The following is a 22,585-nucleotide window of genomic DNA, read 5'->3' on the forward strand; positions in this document are numbered from 1 at the left end:
ATCAACGCCTCTATATCGGTTGTCCATAAAGCTTCACTAAATTATGAAATACTTCCTACACAAAATCTTATAATAAAAAAAGTTTAAAATGATGATAATATTAACAATAAACTTACCATGAACATCCAAACATCCAATTTGTTTCTTCATAGTGCTCGTATTTATTTGGCACATGTAACAACCACGATCTGATTCCTTTAATTGTCTGATACGTAATTGCCATGTATGTAAATTATCATGTGTGACACTAATACGTGAATTGTGCGTGACAACGCGTGTATGTAATGTTAATATTGTTTGATCTTCTGCCTTTAACCATCCCACCTGTAACAATATAACAACATATTATATAATATAGAAGGTAAATAGATATTTCTAAAATGTAGCTATATTATACAATTCAAATACCAATAAAATGCGTACGCTATGATTTAATAAAAATGCACTCATCTGAAATGATTGGTTATCAACATCATTTTGAACATCTTATAAATTCATTGCAGACACTTTTTCGGAGAATTAATTTAAATAAAGGTTTATTTACATTTAGAAAGCCAGAAATGTAATTTCAAAGTTTGTTACGCGTGCGCTCAACAAAAGAAAATGAAAATTATATGAATCTCGTTGACAAATGTATTTAGAAAAAAAAATCTAATATGGATTATACATTGCTGATTTATGCATTGATACACCAGTGAAAATGAACTCAGGACTAGTAAAATAGTAAAAATGTATTTTCTATCGAATCCCGAAAAATTTCAACTTTTTAGGACTATGTATTGTATTTACATATCGTGCCAATTCATTACGGGAAGAAAAATTTTGCACAAAATTTTACTTAAATTTTAAACAGCTGTATCTCCGCGAGAAATTATTGAATTCCGAACTTCAATAGCTCATTTGAAAACTTGTACTTTCTAGTTTTGGAATCTATTGATCAAAAATTTATTACCCTTTGCCGCTTTAAACGCAGGGTTGAAAGGGTGAGAAATGTTTTCCCTAAATTTTATATAAAGATTAGAAGCATATCAAAATTTTAAAAATTATTTTACAAAAAAATCTATGTACGACGTCACTAGTAGGAATCTTCCTCTTAGTTTAATAAGGAATTTTAAACGTTCAAATCTTGCATACTAGTAAATATTTTTCAAACCAACTTTTCTATTCTTGAATTGGGAATTCTTCAATTGAAATGATAAAAAAATTTATTCCGATCCCCGATATTGGCGCTTCGACGCAATTATGACCAGGTTTATTATAGATGCGTAACTGCATAGGTCTATCGAACCATGAATGTTGGAAATTCAATGATAAAAGGAATTCCTTGCGAAGTTTCGTACAGGATTCTTTAACCTCTTTGATTAGGAGATGATCAGATTTTATGATCATGAGTCTTCCTTCCATGCATGTTGTATATTGAATATAATTAATTTAATTTAAGTTTTGAATACAATATCATTATCAAATTGTACCATGCATAGGAACAATAATATTATTCTGTATTCTAGGAGGTGTATGTGTAGGTACCATCATCCTGATCCCATATGGAGGTAGTACACTGAACCTACATGGAGGAAAATTGATGTAGATACAGACTATATTCTATTTCTAGGAATAATTTTGAATTGATATTTTAATTAAATTGAAATTTTGTGGTAGATACATGAAAATAGACATTAAAGGGAAACATATATGAGAGATAATTATTTATTTTATATTATGAAAATATTTTTAATTATCTATGTCAACCACAAACTAGCAGGTACAAGGAGTTTTTGAATAACTCAATAAATGAGTCATATTAATGTTACAAAGAAGCGGTATGAACATCGTCGGTCCTTGATACAAATCAAAAATTCATAACCATGTATGTGTAGAACTGTCATTATACAATTATACACTAGCAAAATATTTTTGACGGATGACCTTTGCGCCAACTCGTGTTTTATTTTTATACCATGTATATATGAACTATACATAGTATATTTAGTTTAGTCCCAAGTATATGTAACGCTTAAAAATATTGATGCTACGACAAAAATTTCAGGTGTTAATAGAATCATCTAATTAGTCCATTTTCGGTTGTCCCTCCGTCCGTCTGTGAACACGATAACTCAAAAACGAAAAAAGATATCACGCTGAAATTACAGCGCACTCAGGACGTAAAAAGTGAGGTCGAGTTCGTATATGATGAACATAGGTCAATTGGGTCTTGGGTCCGAAGGACCTATCTTGTAAACCGTTAGAGATAAAACAAAAGTTTAAATGTAAAAAAATTTTCCTTATCCAAAAATAAACAACTTTTGTATGGAACATTTGTTTGTAAACATCACTGTTTACTCACGTGGGCATACATTAGATGCAAATTTTATAGTATGTATTAATATGGTATTATTAGTTATGTATATGTGACATGTATAGGTGTATGTGTAATGTGATAGAGTAATCAACACTGTCTATACATGTTATTTCAACAACTAACTCAGTCAATTGTTTGTTTTCACTTGTTTTTAAGAAGTGTTTGGGCAGAAATAGAAGGAGAGCTTGTAGATATTTGTAGGTAGTTTGTAGCTTTCTGAAAAATCGCCAGATCCTAATCTCATAATATTGTAATACAAAAATGCAGACCTGGCTGTAGGATAGCGGTATCTTTAGAACCCTATATTATCAAACATATAGAATTTTTGTTTTCAAAAATATCTTTGTGGCAACTTGAAATTTTTTTTAAAAGTAAACTTAAATATTGAAAAATGAAGAAAATAAACAAGCCACAGCATTTGCGAGGGATTTTAACCCTGCAAGATGCTTGCAAAAGTTGGTTTTATACTTGTGGGTAGTTCACATTTAAAAAATGAGCTAGTGTAGCGCCACTTTCTCGTAAATTGATTGTGAGCCATTCAGGCTTCCGTAGTTTTTCCCGGAATCATTTTTCCTTTTTCTGTTGAAAGTGAACTAGTGGCTTTTTAAAAGTTGGTTTTATACTTGCGGGTAGTTCACATTTAAAAAATGAACTAGTGTAGCGCCACTTTCTCATAAATTAATTGTGAGCCATTCAGGCTTCCGTAGTTTTTCCCGGAATCATTTTTCCTTTTTCTGTTGAAAATTGCACATACTTCTTTCTAGTTATGAATAAGTTCAATATTCCAGATTAAATATTCAACAGCAGTGACTAGGAAAATGCATAGATTTTATAATGCTTATTTGATACGTACCTACAATATTGTTTATTCAGAATTTATTCTATACGTCAAACGTTCTATCGTAAATTAGTACGAATTAATTAGCAGAGCTTTGATGCGTAAACAAGTATGGATTACAAATTTATGTGTAAATCACTACACCAATAGCTAATTATGATTAAGCTGATAAGTATAAAAACATCGTTTATTAGAAATAACTAGGTTGTGCATAATATGAATGTTGCAAGGTTAAAAATGATTTATTTCTAGCTCTTATTTATACACGAATCTGGTTGAAAATTATCCACAAAAGTACTTTCAATTAAAAACAATATCATAATCTTGTTCTGCATGTCTAATATAATGGGATGGGGCTTTCTTTTGATTGGTAGTTGTAATATTAGTGTTCATACAAAACATATTACATAAATGTAATTTGCATCTAAAAAATTGCTATTAAAAAATGGTGGAAACAAATTTATTTATACATTTTATAGAAATTTATAAACAAACTAGCGGCCCCGACGGACGTTGTCCCGTAAAAACGTAACTCCAATTCATGAATACCTATACTACGTTTAGCCTGTCCGCTAAACCCATCCCGCTAAACCCCAATTTAACTCCTATTTATTGGAGTGGCCTGACCTTCGACCTTTGGCCTGACCTTTGATAGTAGAGCTCGCTGCGCTCGCATATGGCTCTAATAAATGCCTATTGACAATACCTGAATACTATTAAAAATACATAGTACACATAGTATACATAATGTGATATGATTTATATGCGCTCCCACCATTTAATGAAATTTCATTTTTTTGTTACGGAGCCCTCAAAAACAGTTGTACTGGACCGAATGGTAAATCTAAACCATTCTCCAATCCCCTTGAACTCACACAAAAAATTTCATCGAAATCGGTCCATCCGTCTAGGAGGAGTTCAGTCACATACACACGCACACAAGAAATATATATATTAAGATATGCATTCATACATACAAACCACTAAACATAATAAAACATACATACAAGATATGCGCGAAAAACATAACCAGTCCTGAACATTCGGGTAAAAATAATATCATCCAAACCAATTTTTAATAACGTTCTTGTTATCGTTTTTGTTTTTTTTTTTTTAAGTTTGAACCAGTTTTATTTTCGATTATTAGAAAATTTTAAATTCAATTATATTGAAGAAAATATATAAGAATTATTTTTGCCTGGTAATATATTGTAAGCGGCCCAATTCAATTATCGATTTTCCAACAAAATTCTAACACAGCTGTGTTTACATTCCACCTATGAAATATATAAGTATTTCTTTCCATAAATATTAATATGTGGAAAGCTCTACCACACCATACGAGTAACATGTATTTGAAAGAACATGAAAAGTATGATGATAAAAATTTAGTTTGTACGAGAAGTATATAGGTATGACTTTTTCAATTTATGAAGTTTAACATAGAATATGAAAGGTAATAACAGAGGTAATGATTAATGTTTTTACTATGAAATGATATTTGGAAAACTGTTAGAAAAGCTATTAATTTCAAATATATTAAGCTGCAACAAATATACAACTTTTAGCTTCTTACCGTGTGCATATGACTTTATACAGTGTCATTAAAAGTTCCCAAAACAAGCAACTATATTTTCATATTTATAAAAAACCAGTGAAAACAAACAATTGACTGAGTTAACTGTAGAAATACCTTGTAAAAACATTGTGAATTACGTAAACATTTGTTTTGACGCCACTTAAGTAAAGAAAGATATCCACTCTTAGATAGCCAGCCACTCTTAGATTTTTTTTTTCACTATTTTCTGCTATTTCGCCATGGTATTAAAAACAAAGTTGAGAGTAATTCCGATTAAATCGCAACCAATTCCGCATTTAAAAATTGAAAACACACTGATAGTCGAAAATACAAATTCTTTTTGTTATTAATTCCAAAATAAAATGTTATACGATGATCCCTTTTTGAATAGCACTGTATAACTAACTAGGAGTATACAATTAAATACAGGATGTTGTATTTAAAAGTTTTATTTTAAAAACTTTTAACGCCACTTCGAAACAAAATAGGTTAGGTATATTCATCTTCATTTTAAAAGTAATAAATAATATTATTTAACTGAAATGTTTCTTGTTGAAATAAAGAGTAAGGATTGGAAGTGTTTAGTTGTAACTTTTCAACAATGTATTGTTTACGATTTTTATAATTTATTAATTTTTTTGTTTCGAAAATATTTTAATTTCCTTTTATTAAGTGGAGAATATTTTTATCGACACTAAAATGAATATGCATTGAAAAATGAATAAAAAATTTGGAGTAAATAATTTTTATGAAAAAACTGTGTAGGTGTAAGCAGAAACACTTTTTATACCATGTATATATGTAATATATATCATAGTATATTCAGTTTAGTCCCAAGTTTGTAACGCTTATAAATATTGACGCTTATATATGTGTTCATAAAATCACCTAATTAGTCCATTTCCGGCTGTCTATCCGTCTGTCTGCCCGTCTGTCTGTCTGTCAACACGATAACTCAAAAACGAAAAGAGATATCAAGCTGAAATTTTCATGGCGTGCTCAGGACGTAAAAAGTGAAGTCGAATTCGTAAAAGAGCACCATAGGTCAATTGGGTCTTGGGTCCGTAGGGCCCATAGTATAAACCGTTAGAGATAGAACAAAAGTTTCAATGTAAAAAATGTTCCTAATTAAAAAATATATAAATCTTTTGTTTGAAACAATTTTTCGTAAGCATTTCGTATGGTTCATTAAATATTGCATTTTATTCGTCGACAAATGAAGTCAATTCATTCAACCTTTTTATTTTCATTTCTTATTGCAATATCGAGCTCGCAATCAACTGAAAGGCTTTGGTTGGTTATTAAAAGTTCATAAATAATTAAATATTTTGCACCTTTCACTATAAAAACCGATACTGGTTTGGAGTAAATGTATGAATATGGAAGTAACAATAAAATTGGCATATCTGATAATTTGTTATATAAATCAGTAACATAAACATGGCAAAAATGGTAAAACAATGTGTGGAGAAAAAATATTCATGTTTTTTATGTTTAAAGAAATATTTATGTTGGTATTTCATACTAAGGAATAGTTTGATAAAAACATGACCTGACTAAGGCATCTAAATTATTAGTTTTACGTTCATTAATATAAAAAAATAAATAAAAAAAAAACGAATATATAAACTGTACGAGCCGGCACTAGTTTCTTCAAATGCATTTTGATAGGTATACAAATAATTTTTATATAAACCATAGTTTTAGGTAACAAAATGATAACTTTTAATAAAGTAACTTTTAACAAAAAAAAAAGAAAAACAAACTTCAAAAAAAGTTCCAAAACAAATTAATATGTACTAAAAAGTAACAAATAACGATGATATAATGTAGTTACAATAATTGTTATTTTTGGAGTCGGAGTCAGTCAAGGAAACAACTGTGACAGAATAGTTTGCTACATTAACAACTTGGCTGACAACAACTCTAAAAATAACTGAATCTGAAGTATAATAACTAATTTGTCACTAAAAAAAGAATCATCGAAATCGGTTGGCGTGATATTGAGTTATTCGTCCATTTGTCGCGCCCACACTTAATGAAAATTTAAGACTTATATGGTTTTCTCATGGATGCCATTTTCAAAACTGAATCAAAGTGAAATGGGACCTCACGGGAAACACCAGCTGTCAAATCGGTTCAAATCATCAAAAGTTCGGAGGTAACAACAAAAAAAAAGTCGAATTAAGAACCTTCTGCTTGAAGTCGTTTAGAAATTGGTTACAAAAAGGAAAAATATTTTAGAAATAAGGTTCCAAAATCAATACTAAGTAATAATTCATAACTTCTTTGTTCAAAGAGCTTTTATTTGTATGTTGATGTTTATAAAATTAGTAAATATTTCTTGAGCGAACAATTTCAAGAATTCAAGAAAATAAGTATTTGACTAATTAAAAACTTGTATCAAGAAAATAATTACTTGCTACCATGTTAACATCAAGTGGAACTAATAATCTTTTGCAGCAATGATATTCGTAACTCCAAAATACTAACGTGGCCTTTACTGATTTAATTATAAAACCGCGAAGCAACGTGGCAACATTACTTAAGAGCATAAAAGAAAATTATAAAGTGTCCTTTTTTTGTTGAAGTCGGTTAAAAATGATTGCATGCCAAATCGTGTGTCATTCAAGACGCTATGATACTCTCCATTTTTTCCGAAGTAAATTTGAATTGGTTTTGAAAATGCAAAATACATAAAGCAAATAGTTTTTTTTTTCATAATAATTTTTCGGTGTAAATCAGATACTAATGTATCGTATAAACCCATTTACGTTTAGGACGAAAGCCTATTTTTACTAGTTGGCTTATGAAATAGGTTAAATGTTTTTTTGTTTATTTATCCCATGAGAAGAGATGATTATACCTCCATCAATGACTAAAACAGTACCACATATACCTTTTTGAATTCAAGTCATAACTTATTAAAGATGTCATAAAATTGCGAGTAATCACAATCATACCATCAAAACATTTATTCTGAATGATGAAAACTTTAAACGTACCTACAAAAACTATAAAATACCAAATCGAACGTATTTTATTTACAATTTATGACGATTTGAACACACAACGGACATAAGTTTTTAAAATATGGTTTTCTTGTTACAAAATGTATAAAAACAGATATTTCATTCAATAAAGATATAAATAGATATACGGAAATTGAATATTTGTATATATCCTATATGGTATGTCTTCCCATCGCACCTGGAAATGTTATAATAGGTAAGTATGGTATGTAAGGGAAATCGAGTCGGGATACTTCATTAAAGTTAGTTATAATAAATAAGTAAAGATTAATACCTAAGTAAAGATCACCTTTTCATATGAATGTCACACAATTGGCATTTGAATAATAATTTGTATATACCATGTATATCAGAATTGATGGTCAATATTCAGGAGATTGCGTTTCCAAAAAATGTATCTACTTAAAAGTGTTTGAGAATGTTGCATAAATTATAACTTTGCATATCCTTTCGAGTTTGTATACATTTGGCGTCTTAGCTCAAAGACCTTGTTGGCACCTAGACTAATCGAATTAAATCAAATATCAATAAATGAATAAATCCGAATATCTATAATTAATTGATAATACAGGTTTCCATCAGATTGTTTAATCAATCGACCCTACCCGTAATGTGTCAGTCCTAGTTAGTTTAGTAGATATACAAAAAAAAAATTAAACATTCAGGCGCGCGTCCATACACAATCTCTTAGGTTTTCGAAAAAATGTTTCATACAAAAGTGATTGGTATTTTCATAAAAACATTATTGGAATTTAAACTACCCTATCTTACTCTATCTCTTGCAACTTATGATAAATTTGCCACATACCTAAAATATATAAAATGCTCTGTTTTAACAAAGAGTTAGAGGTAAATCAAAACTCCAAAATAGAAAAATATTTCTAATAAAAGCACCAACAACTTTTGTTCAAAACAATTTTTCAGAAACAGAACAAATTTAGCACAAATTTTGAAAAAAAAGTCAAACTTCACAACAAAAGTCAAACAAAAAGTCTACAAAAAAGTCTGTAGCTACGAAGAGAGCCGCCTTCGCTTAACATAACATTCGCTTTTTCAAAACATATCATGAGACAATTATGTCGAGCGATTATTGAGTTATGATTAACAAACTCAACCTCTATTTCCATATATTCCCCATTCCTCTCGTACTCTTTATTTTACAGTCTACAAGCGGTTGCTATACTTTTGCCAATTTCTAGCGCCTACACAATAAATTCATTGAGTCCATGGTACCCCGGCTCCCCTATGTTTGTAACCGTTAGTATTACTCCAAAATTGTGTATGGTTTTGTACATTACATAGCATAATGTACGTGTATAATGCATTCATCGTTTACTTCACCGTCAACTGTTATATGATACTTTCTTCTAAGTTCTATGTATCGTTTTCTACCAATATTTTGTTGATATTTTGTTTCCATCACGTATGTTGGTTGAACGAAAGTACATATAAGTAGTCTAAAAGTTATCGTAATTAATCTAACTTTCTGTTTCGTTGAAATGAAAAATTATACACATCTGGGGTACGTTCTTATTACGTACTACGTGGTTCTCTTTGAAGAGAGTTGGCTTCTTGTCTTAAAAAGAAATGCTCTTCAGAGAACTTAAAATCCAATTATATAAAATGCTACATTTTCAACAAGTAACATGGGCTTTATTTTATTTTCAAAAAAGTTAACGTTCTGCACAAAAAGTTAAATCCATTTTTATTGTTAGTAAGTTAAAAGAATCATTTTGAAAAAAAAAATCATCAAAATCTGAGGACTCCTGAGTAAAAACATTCAATGATGCGACTATTTTATGAATAATCTAAAACCTCAAAATTTTAACATTATTTAAATCTTATCTCAACGAAAAATTTTAACAAAAAATAAAAAACACACATGAGTGTGATGGTGCTACTTATTTCACAGAAAATGTCACCTCTTTTTGTCATCTCTTATACTTCCAAGCCCTGCAGTACTTAGATATCCGAATACTAAAATTATAAAAATACATGAAAGTTTAACCACATTAGTTTTTATACTAATTATTGACTTTCTCAGTGGCGGGAAAGGACATCGTGAAACCAAATAATGCTTTTATATTTCTAAATATATCCTATCTAAGTATGACCTCAGAATCAACTCAGCTTTAGGAACTTGTTAAGATCTTAAGAGCTTACCTCAGTGTCAACTCAGCTTTAGGAACTTGTTAAGATCTTAAGAACTTAAGTAAAATGAACAAAATAAACGCTATATCGGCGAAACGATGGATGGGTAGATAAAACCTACATCCCGCCTATCTAGATGAGGCAGTCATCCACCCCCTCAGATGTTTACAACCTTAAGGCTATACTGACTGTATGCAAAGTTATCGGCGAGTGCAATTCTAATTTCGAATTAGATAGTATTGCTTTTACGAAAACATATAATTTTCTTTCTTCTTGCATATACAACCACGCTATTGTTTGTTTTTCTATAAAATGGGCATTTTTTGAGTTATTTAAGAAACGGTCCTCATCTTTAGAGCAAAGTAAATTAGTGGATTAGTATATAATGGTAGAAGCTTGTGAAACTTGTATATAAATAATAGGCACAGGATGTATACCTATTAGATATGTCTGTTGAAGGTTTTCATTTAAGCAAATTAAAAACCAAGATTGGTTTGAGCCTTACGGATAACCTCCAGACTAATATGCTTAGTTATAGTTATTATATTCAAGTATTCATGTCAATGTTTCATTTTCATCTTTGAAGTTCTAGTTTATATTTCTATCGTTTGTTATTTTGTATTTTATTTATGTCATACAAGTATGAAAATATATAGACTGTGAACAAAACTATTTCCATTAGTAACATATGTTAATATTATAGCAAGTATTGACTTTATTCATTTTTAAAAAACAGACAAAATGAGTGTTGAATGTCAATCTTTAATACAAAATCATTTTCGTCGCGTTATAAGTATAATAAATTATATTTAAAAACCCGCATCAGTTTTAGAAAGCCAAAAGAAAAAAGTGGATAGTAAATGAATAAAAACATGTTTTATTTGGGTTAGCTTAGGTTATGTTGGCTGTCCACGAAGGACACACTAAGGCTATAGAGCTCATTGTGATACCATATATGTGTTTTTCCACCTTTTCCGCTGATAATTTCATTTATTAGCTACTCAATAATTTTTAAAGGCTGATTGCACCTCCTTCATGCATATACCATGCCCATCACAACACCAGCCCATCATAACTATTAATTACGGACGGTTTTATTTAGCAGATAAGACTAGTATATGTCCAATCATGAAATTAATCGGATTTTTATACTTTTTGGATCAAAATTACCCCATTCACTGAGTTTCGTCAAATTTCCTTACAAAAAGTTTATTTGCTTTTTTCTCGATTTTTACAAAGGGGTACCCCTTAAAAAAATCGCAAAAAATCGAAAAATTTTTGTTGTCTCCAATTTCAATAAAACTCAGTATATAAGGTAATTTTGACCCAAAAAGTGCAAAAATCGGGTGCATTTGATGACTGGTCGAATAGTTTTTGAGATATGGACTAAAATATATCCAAATATTGCGATATCTCAGAAACTCTGCATCTAATCATTAAACTAACCGTATTTTTATACTTTTTGGATCAAAATTACCCCATTCACTGAGTTTCGTCAAATTTCCTTACAAAAATTTTTTTTGCTTTTTTCCCGATTTTTACAAAGGGGTACCCCTTAAAAAAATCGCAAAAAATCGAAAAATTTTTGTTGTCTCCAATTTCGATAAGACTCAGTATATAAGGTAATTTTGACCCAAAAAGTGCAAAAATAGGGGGCATTTGATGACTGGTCGAATAGTTTTTGAGATATGGACTAAAATCGATCCAAATATTTCGATATCTCTCTTCTAAATTAAAATTTTGCTTTTTCGTTTCATAACATAAGCCACTTATATTGAACGTAGCTATATTTTTCAACAAGTTAATGTCTAATTATTATACAATAATTACCAATAATGACAAACATGTACATTAGAACCAATTAGTTATACATAGAATTGAACATTATTATCGTTCAATGAACTAAGTCACCTCATACTAGACATCTGTGTTGACTATTTAAATAAAAAAAAATTAACATAATTATTACTGATTACAAGAAACAAATAATTGAATTAACTTAATTGGGTTCTTCGAAATGTGTCATTAACGTTTAATTGCCAATCATTATAATGAATATTACCCGATACCGATATACACAGTATTATAACTAATCATAACTAACTTTTATTGTTCAAGTGGTATCTGTCGATTATGGAAAAAATGGACTTGAAAAAATTGACCCGAAAAAATTTCTGTAATAATGTCCTTTTTTTGAACGCAAGGACTAAGAACTTCAAAACCCAACCAACTCGTCTATAGTCGTAAACTCAACACAACCAACTTGAAATAACAACAATACTTCGGGTGTATAAAATTATTTTGTCTATTTTTTCGGTCTCGTCAAATTATACAAAGACCACCTAGGCGTTTATCGATTACAGAAATATATTTTAGTTTTAGTATTATGATAAAAGTTTCTAGGTACACTTGCTTCCTGTAGTTATAACGAAATGTTTAGATTAAAACAATATTTGGAATTACGTACATAATTTTTTTGTATGTATTAAAACGTAGAAAATTCCAAATGTTTAAACAATAACAGTGATCAACTTTTAACAGAACCTGAAAAGTGGATAAAACACATCATTTATCAATGGAGATAATGATCGTTCCAGCTTAAGCTGCAGTACAAGTTCGAAGAATAATCTATGAAGGCTAAAAAGACCTTTTTTTAATCTTTTTTCCCTCTGGTAAGTTAGTAGTGTGGACTACAGGGGTCGCACCAACACGACTTCAGTACCACACCGACTATGTACTGCCAATTTATTTAAAATAAGTTTTGAGAAAAAAACTTAGACTAAAAAACTCTTATGTGACTAAATTTTATTATATATATTCATATTTTAAATTATTTAAAATATTTATATTTAAATTAATATTCAGTTGTTAGAAAATCATTACTATTCTACAAACAAATATTCTGTTTATCATCTTTATCGTAAAAAAAAGTAAATGTTTTATTCATAAAACCATTATTTTGTTGTTTATAGTCTATTTTATTTTTAAAAAAATAATAAAACTGTAAAAAATAATGACAAGTATGCATGTAAACACAACAAATTTTATTTAAAAAATGTAAAAAAAAGTACCTTAGCAATATTGTTAGAAATTACCCATAGAAGAAGTAAGTATTGATTCAAGCCTGGTTGGAGATTATTAAGCAGGGGGCTAAACGAGTCCAGTTTTGTATGAAAATCGAATGATATTTTCGTACATCTTGAGTCTATAGTATTGGCCCGAACCTGGTTTGAGACTTTCTCTCAAAAAAAAAAACAATTGTTAAAAAAAAAATTGTTAAAAAAAAAACTACTCGAGCCTAAATGGCCGAGCGGTCTAAGGCGTCAGTCTTTGAACGTTGAACTATTTAGCAGCATTCAAATTCAAAGTTCGTGTCAGTGCTCACCACTTGAACTATCTAGCTGCACGATAGTTCAGAAAACGAAAAATGACAAATATGTGAATGAAATACATAAATTTCTAGTATTTTTCATGTATTTCGAGGCCGTTACCCAATTCTGTATGCATTTTTTTAACTTTAAAGAAGAAAGTAAATTTTTTTATTATCAAAATACACAGTAACTTCCATGTTACAATTTATTTACTTACTGTTCGCTTTATACAAAAGTTTTCGACAATAAGGGAAAATGGCATAACTATAACATATAAATAGTAGTAGTAACACATACCGAGAGTTTATAAATTATTCAACGTATGGAATGGAATTCTACATTTAAAGATTCGTAATTTTAATAAATAAGCAAATAAAAAATTAAAGATTATTTATTAAATATAAGTATATGATACCCGCTTAATTTTGCACCAAAGATGCTGCAATATCCGCCAACGTAAAAGTGAATGTCCAATTATAATCACTAATACACCATGGGATACCATGGGTTTTTTTAAATGATAAATACATACTTGAAACTTAGTGATTGGCTTCCTTTTGACAAGTCTACTAAACTTTTCTCTACGATTATTTTAGGAAAAACTGCGTTTGCAAATGAGCATGATCATGTCATGTTTTTGTTATCGTTCTGAAAAAAACGCAGCAGGGAATTTGACACACACTAAACAATGAAATATTTTTCCCGACAAAAATACTGCAACCATGAGCTTTTATACCACCTCGAACATGACGTACTTAAGAATTTTTGTTTTTGAATACGTACATGGTTCACTTTTGCTGAATGGTTTAATAATTATAAATGTTATCAAGGGGTCATGGTGTCCGACAAATTCCCTCCTGCGTTTTTTCAAAAAGATAACTCAAATATGACGTCATCTTGCTCATTTGAAAACGGAGCTTTTTCCAAAAAACTTAGAGGAAAGTTTGGTCAAAAGAAAGCCACCCAGGAAGTTTCAAGTATATCATTTTATGTAATTGTTTTTATTTAACACTAAAAAATATAAGTATGCCAAATACAGAGGAAGCGATGGGAAGCCCATCGTAGGTTTGGACTCAGGTTATGCTTGCTGTAAAAATGCATTGTTATAGAAACAGAACCAATATGTCCAATTCCCACTCCGTACGATAAAAGCTTGAAAAACAGAAATTTGTCGTTTTCAATTTTATCTTATTTTCTGGAATTTAAAAACATTTTCAGTACATTAATTATCTTAGCTTATTTTATACATTTAGATAATTTAGATCTTTCTATTCAGAAAACTTTACTTTGAAGTGCTAATTAAAGTATTACCATAAAAGTCCGCAATTCAAAATTATTAAAAAAAAAAATTTAATTATGAAATATCTCGAATTATGTGTTATATGAAAAAACGAATGTTTTACAGAGAATTGTTACCAATATTAGTTAGTAATCAATATATCAATATCACACATCACATGTTATTGATGTACCAATATTAATTAGATAAACAAGTAAAAACAAACAATTGACTGATTTAATTGTTGAAATACCATGTATGTGTTGATGAGGCAATTGTTTGTTTTTTGACGACAGTTAAGTAAAGAAAAATATCCACTCTTAGACAGCCATACATTCATTACTGATATTCCGATATAATACATAATATAAAATTCCCACCTAATCTGCGCTCTCTTGGGTAAACAGTGATATTTACAAAAAAAAAAATGTTTCAAACAAAAGTTGTTTATTTTTTTATAAAAAAAAATTTTTGACATTTAAACTTTAGTTCTATCTCTAACGGTTTACAAGATGGATCCTACGGATGGAAGATCCAATTGATCTATGTTGCTCATTTACGCACTTAGCCTCACTTTTTACGTCCTCTGCACGATAAAAATTTTACCTTGACCCTTTTTTGTTTTTGAGGGATCGTGTCCATAGACAGAGGGTAGCATAAATATTTTTTAGCGTTACAAACTTGGGACTAAACTATATATACTATGATATATCTCATATAAACATTGTATAATATACAACTTGTCATGTTTAGGTTTAAAACGCGAGCGTTATTAATGAATAACGTATAGTTTAAAATCAAATACAAGATCAATAAAAATTTTTCAATATGATTAATAAAAATTGACAAACAATTATCTCCCACTGTCATTATTTATTAGCAATCTTAAGTTAAATGTTCATTATTTATGAGCTTCCTGGTACCTGGTATTGTAATAAAATGGTACCTATACTATACATTTAATATTCCATTTAAAGTATTATAGGTTTGAACTTGTGTGCTACTTCGAATATATAGAAACTTGGATAGTTAGTATCATTGATTGCCAAGTGTGTTTTCCTAATTTATGAACATTTTACTTAAACTTTCCTAATTATTGTTAAAATAGACACTAAGATGTATACACTATAACTATTATATAAAACTATATGAACGTCACCTTTACCTAACTTTTACCTGTGTTATATATTTCGTACGGTTTTTAAGATATATCCATACGAAAAGTTTTTAGTTTAATACTTTGACTTTAATTATTTCACTTAATATTACATGCATTAAAATTGGAGATAGGTAATGGCGCTGTATGCTAGTTCAAAAATATTTTATGTTATCATTTTTTAAATGGAAACTACCTTCATTTTTTGGTATTTTAATACAAGCATTACAGCCAACTATTCTTCAGGAGCTTCAAAAGTTCTTAAAAATCGGTGAAAATTGGATTATTGTATTGTAAAAAACAAGAAAAATTTGAAAAAAATGCATTGAAAAACCAGTTTTTCTAAAAAGATAATACAGTAAGCTTTAATTGAGAAAAAATTCATACAAAAGTTGTAGTTGACGTATTTGTGCACATTTTGAACTCACAATTTTTTAACTTCCTAGTGAAAAGTTATTGTAATGGGTCCGATTTAGCAAATTGACAATTTTGACATATCTCCACGTTTCAAGGCCCTGAGAGTCGAATAGTATGGTTTTTAAAAGTATGTCCGTGTGTGCACATGTATGTATGTATATTCGTATTCAATTTTCGGCTCGCGTATCTCGAGAATAAATAATGATATTGACATTGGACCAGTTTCATTTAACGCATAATTATGTAACTAAGACCTGATTAGATTTTGAGCAAAATCGGTCAAGCCGTTTTTTGTACCGAATGAAAAATTGTATAATTGTCATTATTATCACTTATTATTTATATAGTTTTAACGTCATCGGGGGTTGCAAGGGCCGAAGCCTCTGAGGGTGCAGTTTTGATTGAGAAGTATTCGATCAATTGTATGTATAAAAAGGTAGCACAATAATTTCTTTACGCAATGGTCTTTTATAAAATATAAATGTTATTTATCCCTCAAAATTTAAAACTCTAATAAAAATATAACGAAGATATAATGACATACTTGTCCATAGTTTATTTCCTGTAAATTATGCCGCCCAACGAGCGAGGGTTCACATAGAATTCAATTTAAAAATATGTAATTACACAATTCAATGTCTGTATCAAACAGGTAAAATAAAATACGATCTTTAAAGCTTTTACACAGTCGTGTAATTATTTAAAAATAAATAAATATATATTTTAAATTTATTTCCTTAAATATTGCATAACACATTAAAATATTTCATACGATTAGAGACTTTAAAAATTTGTATTTTAACTACTTCAGAGGAGATTATAAAGTTAGTTGTACCTTAGTATTATCATCAAAGGAAAATTTATTATTTATTTGTATGTTAAAAAAATTAAAAAGAAAAATGTTATAATTATTGATATTCCGGGAAAAGAACTTGTAACACTTCATAATTAGATATATCAAAAAAATAATAATTGAATTTTCTTATAAAAATATTGTGAAAAGCTTTCTTTGATATAAAAATATTCGATGAAATAATTTCTAATTAATTTGTGATACCAAGAAAAATTAGAAAGCTTTTAATCTTTTAATATTTTACCATTTTATTTTTACGAAATAATTTCTGTGCGAACAATATACTTTTAAAGGGCGTTTCTGGCCAGTTGGCCAGGGTAGTATGTTAGTGGATTGATATTAATTATAGTTGAAAAATGTAGGATATAAAAATTCTAAATCTAAAATACTCAAATTCGGGGATTTTCAAGGCAAAAAACTATGCGGAATTCCAAAAACTTACAAAATTTGATCTAAAGGAAATTATACATTAGAAAATAAATTACTGGCATTTTAATTAATTTCCCGACTCTTCAAGAAGTTACAAGTGCACTTATCAGCCCCCTCATCTTGGCGACGTCTATGATATTAACTGTAATGTATACTCATGTGTTTAACTAACCGTCCACATAACACTAAAAAATTTCCCACAATCAATCACTTAACACTGAAAAAGTGAACACTACCAATGAAATTAGGTAGTAATGGACTCTGAAACTCTTTTAATGGTAAATGGCTTTCGATCAAACTACAGTCAAAGACAAAATTAATCGACCACTCCACAATTGCAAATTTTTGAGTGGTTTTTGTAAGCTGCAACTTCGTTAAGAGTGGTCGTATCGGAATTAAAAGAAAAGCATTTACAAGCTTGCAATGTCTTATTTTGAAATCTTGTAAGAGACATTTTCAACGACCAAAAAAATAATTCATACATCACGCTTGGCGGTTTCAAAAAAAAATTGCCGCATTTACTTAGTTTTTTCATAGGAAAGAAAAGAGTTCTCCGTCTTACCGAAATAAATTTTGTAATTGAACTTTAAAAAAAAATTAATCTACGTACTGCAAATTAAGTAAAGAATAAATTTTTTTTATTGCTCAAAGTTGATAAGAATAATTGGTATAATTACTTTGTAATAGCTTCGAATTATCTAAGATAAGTTGTCATAAAGAAGTTTCGTCCAAACAAAATGATTTTCTTTTACACACAAAATGATTTTTGAAATAATTAGAAATTTTTTAAACTGATATCACACTGCTACATGGATCTTAAAAACTACCATAACGTAAACAAAACTTAAAAGTGTGCTCTAATGGTTACATTATTAAATAAATTTAACAAAGTTATTCGTCCAATTGCTTTAATGGAATTAGTACAACTTGCGTAGCTTTATATGACAGTATTTTATTGCAAATGATTATACTTTATTGCAAATTATTTGTCTATTATGTGACAGTCACAATTATCTGTTAGCTCCAAATGATTCTAACAGATGGCGATATCTGTTGACTGGATTGAGTAAGTATTCAATAGATAGCGCTATGTTAAAAATACAAGCGTGTCATATAAAATAACCACAACGTGTTGCTGAGGCTAAGGTATAGCCTAAATTTATTTTGTAATAATCGAAATACAGTGAAATTTAATTGTTCTAACTTTTTCAACTTTTGGTGTTGGTATAGACACACACGTGTCTCATGGTAAACATATAAATAGCATTTTTAATTTTAGCCATGTATTAGACTTTAAAATGATTAATTAGTCGTTGAATATATCGTATAATTTAATAATTTTAACTTTTATAGTGTAGAAAACAGCTCCATTACTTTTTTACCATTGTTAGATACTAAAATGTTTTACTCTGTACTTTAACTTATATCAATATTATTTATTTGTACATACAGAATGTATAAGAAGGAAAAACTGTCCATTATCTCATATTAAAGTCTCAACTCATATTAAAGTTTTATTTTGTAATTCAATAAGTTATAAAAAATATCACTTGAATTTTTATAGAGTAAAATTTAAGTTCATTTTGTTGTGTCAAATTACTATTTTTAATGGGTGACTCGTATTTTCGTGATATAACAATGGTTTAATAATACTGATATTCTAATATACGAGATTGCTTTTTTGAAATTTGCCAAAAATTCATATTTGCATAAAAAGCTCCGAAAGTGCCAAAAAAATGTATAGGTAATATTATTTTTATTTGAACATTTCTGTAACAAAAGCAAAGCTTCTTTTCTTCGAATTCTAAGCTGCCGCTACTTACTTGGTTTCTATAATATTTGTTCATATTGTGTTGATATGTGCACATATAATATTACATTTCGAACATGCGGTGCATTAAACAAAATGATCAAATGCCAAATAAATTATCTTCTTTGTGTGCTTTCAAGTGATAAAACAGATTTCTATTTGTCTGTATTATATCGAAAACTTCATATATATGGACATTGTCTCAACTCATTTGCAGTTTATTGGTGTCAAAGAATCAGTTATACAGGGTGAGTCATTTCAATCTATAATGTCTAATAGCTTGTTTTGTAGTTAACCAATCAAAAATAACTAAAATAAAAGTTGCAGAGTTTGATGGGGAACATCATGTTCTGGCATCAGATTGGACCTAGTTTTTCGGAATATCTAAAACGGTAAGATAGAATAACACTTTAAATTAAACAGGTGAATCATCCTACCAATCTCATAAAAAAAACTATCATTTTTTTATCAAGACGTCAGCTTTTGTAGGAAATGGGTCTTAAAAATATGTCACTAACGGTAACTACGGAAAAATGCTTAAGACAAAAATTGTCAAAAGAAATAGAGGACATTCGACTGTGACCATGGCTTTGACCTACAGTTTTCGATAAAATTTAAGCGTATTTGTTTTCGATTAAATTCAATAATGACAAATTTTTAAACAAAAACTGTTATTTAATGAAGATCAACTTTCTAATTTTAAGTGTTATTCTATCTCTTACCTTTGAGAACCTAATTGGCTATTAAAGCAACCGAGGAACTAGGTCCAATCTGATGCCAGAACATGATAGGTTTCACGTACACAATAGCTAGAGGGCGAGATCAAGAGGTATAAAATCTCCAATGAAGTGCTTAAAGTTATCCTAGATTTTTCCCAAACTTGCTAAGTTAGAGCAGTATGCAACAGTATATTCTGAATAGTTTTTACACAGAGATATTTTTGTGCTGTGTGGTTCTTTTATTCTAAATAAATTATTTCTGTCAACACTTTTGACTAACTAAATCATACCAGAATATGATGTCAACCATCAAACTCTACAATTTTTTTCAAGTTATTTTTTGATTGGTTAACTACAAAACGAGCTATTAGCCATTATAGATTAAAAAGACCCACCCTGTATACAAGACAATCAAAAGAATAATAATTTGACACATTACTCATTCATTTATACATACATGATTGGACAAAGTTCTAGAAATATGAGCAATTTTCAAGAAGAGTGTAATATATCAAATATTATTATTAATATATTTTTAAATACATTATTTACCATGAAGGTAATACATAAAGTAAGCCTAGATTGTATTTCATTGCTCTAGAATATTAGTTCTTAGTCAAATAATAATGAGATATACAGCAGAAAGAGAGTATATTATATAGGTTATCACGCATGAGAAAGACTCAATGGAAACTCAGGGAAATGAATGGTCAAATAAATCGGACTCAATTCATTTTGTAAAGTGAAATAGTAAAAAAAAAAAGGTAATCCAAAACAATGATTCAAAAGAAAAATTTGTCAAAAAAAAAAAGATAGCTCTCTAAGTATCCTTTTCATCTCATCTGATGTTCTTGAGCATCCCTTTGTTTCTCAGTGGCATCGTAGCCTTTAAACGGTCGAACCGCCTTGATTGAGAACATTTTATAGCTAAACCAAAAATTTTTTTAAATTTTGTAAATTTTAATTGTTAGCATAAAAATCCCTTCATTATATTTTGCCCGGAAATATGGCATAAATACTTCACTGTGCACCACTGTGTTCTCCGATGAAATAGAAGGATTTTAATTGTTCTTTATACATAAAGCATATTATACACAAAGTATATTTATTATATATGTTTTTTTTTTTTATAACATCGATAGAAAATTGCACACAATGTTATAAAAACAACAGTTTAATGTCGTGTTTTTGTCTGTAAAACAGCTATTATACCTAGTCGTATACTATTTATAAACATTATTTTCTAGTATCAAGTTTTCAGTTTTATTTTTATGGCTGTTTTGTAATAATACACTTTAATAACGACATACAGATCGTTCATAAACCGTCGCGTAGCGCTCTACGTCTTGTTAATCAAACGGTTGATTGTTTGTTGACAAAAATACGACCAATAAACCTTTTATGTTCCGGTAAATTTGCTAGGTGGTTAAATATGAACAGTATTACACTTCATCGATTTAGACTTTAGGCGAAAACGAACAGATTAATTTTCAAATATCAACCCGGCAAGACATTTTATCCCATTATAAAGTACCTATGAACAGAAAGGTCAATTTTCAAGCAAATGACTTGAAACTTTTTTTTTTATGGTTTTTTATATCTAGTAGGTACATTAAAAAGTTTGATACACTTTCCTCAAAATACTTGCAATTTTCAATTATTTGACGTTATATACTCCGAATGTCAATCACAAATAATTCGGAAAGTATAAACTTTTCGAAATATACTTGAATAACTTTTTTTGCTTAGAATTCACCCTTCTATTATTTACCCTTGTCATTTTTGGCAAAAATTTTTCCACCCCTAAGAAAAGGTGGCTTCCGTCCCCTGGACAAGATCGCACAAATTTCTGTTTTTAACTTCTTTAGGTAAGCCTTAAACAATGTAGTCAAACAGTTTTTATGAAGATTCATTGACTGGCCCTGGATTCCGAAGTATAAATCTTATGACTCTCCACTACATCGGATTTCGAGTGCAGTAATGTTTCTTTTTTTTACTGACTTCAAACAAAAAAGGAGGAGGCTATCAATTCGACTGTATTTTTTTTAATATTTGTTACCTCACAACTTTCGACGTGCTTCCCGTGTGGTCCCACTTCATTTTGGTCCAGTTCTGAATATAATGTAGTTAAAATTATTGTTATTTTTTGAGTCAGTGTCAGCCAAGTTAATGTAGCAGTCTTTTCTGTCACAGTTGTTTCCTTGGCTGACACCGACTCCAAAAATAACAATAATTTTAACAACATTATATTATCGTTATTTTTTTACTTTTTAGTGCATATTAATTTGTTTTGGAAAAGTTTTTCTTTTGAAGTCGGTTTATTAAAAGTTTTTTTAATTTTAACATTTTTGTTATTGAATTTTTCAATATAAATGTGCTATCTTTATTCGACTCATCAACTATATATACTAAATAAGTTGTTTTATTCAGCTAAAATAATATTTTTTAAGTTTAGATGAGATAATTTTTTTTTTATTATACATCTGAGATGTCATTACTACTCATCCACTTCTCTTCTATAAAGCCAGATAATTTCTTGAATTTTCACATTTTCTCTTAGTAAAATCTTTATATAATACATTAAAAAGAACT

The 22,585-nt window shown here is 29.1% G+C and overlaps 1 protein-coding gene across 1 annotated transcript in view; it reads right to left on the reverse strand.

Annotated features, from left to right (window-relative positions):
• LOC123297861 (lachesin-like) overlaps positions 1-22,585 on the reverse strand; it is a 547,758-nt gene that overhangs the window by 175,816 nt on the left and 349,357 nt on the right. The window contains exon 5 of the mRNA XM_044879670.1: positions 117-324. Within this exon, the coding sequence (XP_044735605.1) occupies positions 117-324 (208 nt within the window). The remainder of the gene's footprint in view (positions 1-116; positions 325-22,585) is intronic.

Source organism: Chrysoperla carnea, chromosome 4, assembly GCF_905475395.1.
Source record: "Chrysoperla carnea chromosome 4, inChrCarn1.1, whole genome shotgun sequence".
Classification (NCBI taxonomy): domain Eukaryota; kingdom Metazoa; phylum Arthropoda; class Insecta; order Neuroptera; family Chrysopidae; genus Chrysoperla; species Chrysoperla carnea.